This window comes from Morus notabilis, unplaced genomic scaffold (genome assembly GCF_000414095.1).
Source record: "Morus notabilis unplaced genomic scaffold, ASM41409v2 Scaffold19, whole genome shotgun sequence".
In the NCBI taxonomy this organism is placed as follows: domain Eukaryota; kingdom Viridiplantae; phylum Streptophyta; class Magnoliopsida; order Rosales; family Moraceae; genus Morus; species Morus notabilis.
The window spans coordinates 495,960-501,124 of NW_010360880.1; the positions used below are offsets into that span (position 1 = coordinate 495,960).

The window sequence follows — 5,165 nt, forward strand, 5'->3', positions numbered from 1 at the left end:
TAAAAATAACATGCATTAGTTTATAACCAAAATCCTTGTCTGAAAGTGGAAATCGATCGTTAGCCTGGAATATGTTTTCTGAGCATTTTCCGTCCATGGAGAATTTCCTAATTTTGATTAGACATTAGATTGTTCAAAATGCGCATATTATTAGTTACTTTTATTGGAACTGATCTCTTAAAAAAAATCTAATGGCCTGTTTAGTTCGTTGATTCGAGTTTTTAATTCGAATTAAGATGTGACTTTATATAAGAGTTTTTTACTGTAGTAAAAAAATTAGACGCGACTGTTTCTGAGAGCCTTTTACTGTAACAAAATTCGAATTCTAAAATTGAATCGGTGAAATCTTTTATATATCTATTATACGCTCAAAATGCGTAGAATTGCTTATAATTAGTTACTTTACAGGAATTCTCTTAGGTCAATTTCAATGTTTTATATAAGATATCTATATATTGTTCTGTATATATTATTGGTCCCACGTACACTACATTACACGACTCTATTGCATTAATGTTCCATCGGCCAACCCACCCCGTAGACAGTGCTATGAGCTACCACATGCACAAGTGCATTTAATTGATTAACCTTCGTGTAGTTTGTTGTTGCGATCTGGTCTTCGAGTGTAGTACTTGTCAACTTTTTTCATAATAGTAGTGGGCATATATATGAAGTCCTTATTTTGTCTATTTGCTTCCTCCAGTTTTGACTTGTGTCATAGTTTACCAAACAAACAAACAAACAATCCGTAAAGTCTAATTGTGAACACCACAGTTTTCGTATCTCTTATTTCATAAATTATATCGCAAGTATATAATTATTGAAACTTACACAGTATGAAAACTGTAGCGCCTGGCTAGAGATCTGTTGAAAATTCAACGTCCGTGCATGGATTATTAGACACTAATATACTTAAACTGTACTCTTAGAAATTAAAACGTGCATGAAATAGACCTCATCTGCATGCGTTATACATAACTTTGCTAGATTCGAATAGTTCGTGTTTCTATTTGTTTATTTATCCCAATAAGAAGTCAAAGTCTACCCGACAGATATATAGTCGGGAGTAATTTTTTGCTGATCCTGATCAGTCTCTAATCAATTAGTTGTGTCCAACTAATTAATACACAAAATACCATCTTAAAAGTTTCTAATGACGATGATGGCATCATTATGTTTCAGTGTTGGCCAATTAATTAACTTAATTTCAATCTCTTGATAACCTCACATAAAGACGCCATTACATGTCCTTTACAATATGAATAATTTTTCTAGTTGGCTCAAGGTCTAATTTAATTAGTTTAAAGTAGTGCAAGATTGACTAACTAGGAGTTCTCAACGACATAAGTAGGAGCTTTAGAGCTGATACCCAAATTAAGCAAGATTTTTGGAATAATATCATTTGGTTAGTTGTCAACCTCACCGACGTTATTATTAAAGTATAAGGTTGCATCCTATTTTATTCTATTTTATTTTATTTTGTCTTTTGCATAATATTATCTAAACTTTTAATTTTGACAAATTGCATTAAGAGTTTTTAAATCAGCCACAATTGAAGTTTGATAGCTGACGTCGAACATTATGAAAATAGTGGTTTGGGACACATGATTAGCACGTAATTCTTCTTTGAAAAATGACAAGCTTTGCTTTATACATGCAAATCTCATGTATCAAATCTTCAATTTGATAACGAGGTATTAAACCTCAATTGTAATTGATTTGAAAGTATAGAGTGTAATTTGTTAAAATTATAAATTTGAGGTGTATTTTGCAAACAAAAAAAAAAAAAAAAAAGTTTAAGAAGCAATAACACAATTTACTCTCGTTATCGATTTGATGAGTTAATACCAATTTGCACCAATAGTCAATGTGAAAGATCGATCACTTTATGACAATAATGAACGTAATCAACACCTCAATATAACACTACCGTCCTAACCGCCAAAATTAAACCATGCACAATGAATAGAATACGTCAATAGCATAGCTACCCTTTCCCGGCATCTAAATTTTGTCCCACATGCACACATTGACACACCTCCTCTTATAAATTATGTGATCACATTCACATTTGTCACTCGCCCCACCATTAATATTATCTATACATATATTTGCTCTCAAACATTTCAAAACCATTATTTATTTATTTTTTCCCTCAAACAGATTGACCAACACCACCATTATTCTCGCAATGGGTAGCCTTGGTTTTAGCTATGACGACTCAGCTCCATTTCCCCAAACTGATCATGTTGATCAACAACAATTCAAGCCCTTAGACCCTGAAGAGTTCCGCAAACAAGCTCACCAAATGGTTGACTTTATAGCCGATTACTACGCTAAAATCGAGTCCTACCCGGTCCTAGCCCAAGTCCAACCGGGTTACCTCAGAACCCGGATACCCCAAAACGCACCGTATCGCCCCGAGCCACTCGAAACCATCTTCAACGACATTAACCGCCACATCATTCCCGGCATGACCCATTGGCTCAGCCCTAAATTCTTCGCATTCTTTCCCGCCACCGTCAGCACCGCCGCTTTCCTCGGTGAAATGCTCTGCACTGGCTTCAACTCCGTCGGCTTCAACTGGCTATCGTCTCCTGCCGTGACCGAGCTCGAGATGATCGTCATGGACTGGCTAGCCAACATGCTCAAGCTCCCAAAATGCTTCACGTTCGCCGGATCCGGCGGCGGCGTGATCCAGAACACCACGAGTGAGGCCGTTCTTGTCACTCTCATCGCTGCGAGGGACAAAGCCCTAGAGAGAATCAGCACCGACGACACGCGAAATCTCGTCGTTTACTGCTCCGACCAGACCCATTCGACGTTCACGAAGGCGTCGAAGATGGCGGGAATACACCCGAGAAACATTCGGTCGATCCAGACGAGCATCGACGCTGGATTCTGTCTCTGCCCCGTGGCGCTCCGCGAGGCCGTGCGGGAAGACGTGGCGGAGGGGCTGGTCCCGCTCTACCTCTGCGCTACGGTGGGGACAACCTCAACCACCGCCGTGGACCCACTCGAGCCGCTCGCCGACGTGGCAAGGGATTACGGGATGTGGTTCCATGTGGACGCCGCGTACGGCGGGAGCGCCTGCATCTGCCCTGAATTCCGGCACTATTTCAACGGCGTGGAGCGAGTTGACTCGCTGAGTCTGAGCCCACACAAGTGGCTACTCAGCTACCTCGACTGCTGTTGCCTCTGGGTCAAGAAACCAGAACTGCTGGTGAACTCGCTGAGCACGAACCCCGAGTACTTGAAGAACAAACTCAGTGAGTCAGACTCGGTGGTGGACTACAAGGACTGGCAAGTAGGGACGGGCCGGAGATTCAAGTCACTCCGGCTATGGCTGGTTCTCCGGAGCTACGGGGTCGAGAACCTCCAAAGCCACATCCGGTCCGACGTCAGGATGGCGAAGAAATTCGAGTGGCTGGTGAGGTCGGACCCGAGGTTCGAGGTGGTGGTGCCGAGATTGTTCGCACTGGTGTGTTTTCGGCTGAACCCGGACTCACCGGGTCGTAGCACGGAGTCGCTGAATCGGAAGCTTCTGGAGTGGGTCAACTCGACCGGGAAGGCTTACCTGACTCACACCATAGTCGGTGGGGTATATATGTTGAGGTTCGCAGTGGGGGCCACACTGACAGAAGAGCGCCACGTCATCGCCGCGTGGGAGCTGATCGGAGAAGGAGCCGATGAGGTGCTCAGAAGTGTATAATCCTCTGTCTCTCTCTAATCTAATGTACTGTGTAGCGTCTGAAAAGTAAGTATTGTTTAGTCAATCAGCATTTATTGAATCTCGATAACTATAAAAGGAAACAAACAAAAAAAAAAAGTTAAAGATGATAGATGCAAGTCTGGAGTCTGGACACAAGTGAAAATGGCAGTCTAGCAGTTTTCGTTAGTGAAGATGGGTGTACTTAGTTCAGAGTCAACTTTACATGTTTTAATTGTTTTGAAAACAACACTTTCGTGTGTGGTAGGGCATGAAAGTCAATATTTTTAAACAAAAATTGAATTCGGCAGTTTACTTGTTGTATGATATTTTAATTGAGGTGAAATTAATTAAGAATCTGTTTAGTTTGTTAATTTAAATTTTTAATTTAAATTAAAATATAATTTTATGTAAAAAAATTTTATTATAATAAAAAATTTAGATATTATAATTTTTAAGAACTTTTTACTATAATAAAATTTAAATTTTAAATTTAAATCAATAAAATAAAAATGACATAGATTTGCGTGATAATTGATATAATATTATTAGCATGTTTACTTGTTGTATTGATATTTTAAATATTGATGTGATATGTTAATTTACGTGACTATTGAGATGATACTATTAGGAGGATATGAAAAAGACTTGGAACAAGGACGTAGTAGTTCAAATTATTAAAATTTAGAGTAAGCTAGAATACATTTCATTTTTTTCTTTCCAAAAAAGAGTCAACTTTAGTCATTGAATAATAACAAAACAAAGATCTTGAGTTGATGATTTTTCTTTTATTTATTTATTTATTTTTCTTTCAGTTGAGGTTTCTTTTAACAATTGACTTTTTTTACATTATCTACTAATTAAGAAAATTGAGTTGCAGATTTATATGTTTAAGAAATAAGATATAAGATGTTGTAATTTTAAACTAAAATGTATAATTACTGTGGTTGCAGCCTTGCAGGACTACGCAGTATATCCACACCACCGCTTCTAATATTGAGGTCAAGATCAGCTTCAATTCCCAACACAGCACAACAAATATGTGATTACCTTAAAAGTCATAAATCATTTTTTTTTTATAGACAATATAGTATTTCTTATGCCTTTCAAAACGTAAAAATCAAAATATCTGTTTATGTATTAATTGTCTCATTGTCTCGATGACCATTCAATACTAGGATATTTCTCGATTATTATTGTTTTAAAGCAAAAAGGTACCCCATGGAAGGAGTTTCAATTATTAAATATTAAGGAAACGATCATTGTTGGTGAATATTAAAGTTTGTTTATTTATTTGTCTAATTGAACATTAATCTAGTGGAATCTCTTCGATTGAATTTTTAAAGCAAAAAGTAAAGCTGTTCATGAACCCGCAGGCCCAATCCATCCCACCTCAATCCAACTCGAAAAATATAATTTTTAGCATTAAATTTTTTTGTCGGCCATTTAATGTTTG

General features: G+C 37.8%; 1 protein-coding gene across 3 annotated transcripts; it reads left to right on the forward strand.

Moving 5' to 3' along the window:
- Nucleotides 1-1,919: 1,919 nt before the first annotated feature.
- On the forward strand, nt 1,920-4,916 carry LOC21405036 (aromatic-L-amino-acid decarboxylase). 3 transcript variants are annotated; one of them, XM_010097555.2, is made up of 2 exons: nt 1,920-3,706; nt 4,663-4,916. In XM_010097555.2, the coding sequence occupies exons 1-2, from the start codon at nt 2,192-2,194 to the stop codon at nt 4,753-4,755; spliced, it is 1,608 nt and encodes a 535-aa protein (XP_010095857.2). In that variant the 5' UTR covers nt 1,920-2,191; the 3' UTR covers nt 4,756-4,916. The 3 variants fall into 3 exon arrangements, with proteins under 3 accessions (XP_010095857.2, XP_024021015.1, XP_024021016.1); XM_024165247.1 differs by having other exon boundaries at nt 4,671-4,916; XM_024165248.1 differs by having other exon boundaries at nt 1,920-3,757; nt 4,663-4,741.
- The last annotated feature ends 249 nt before the right edge of the window (nt 4,917-5,165 follow it).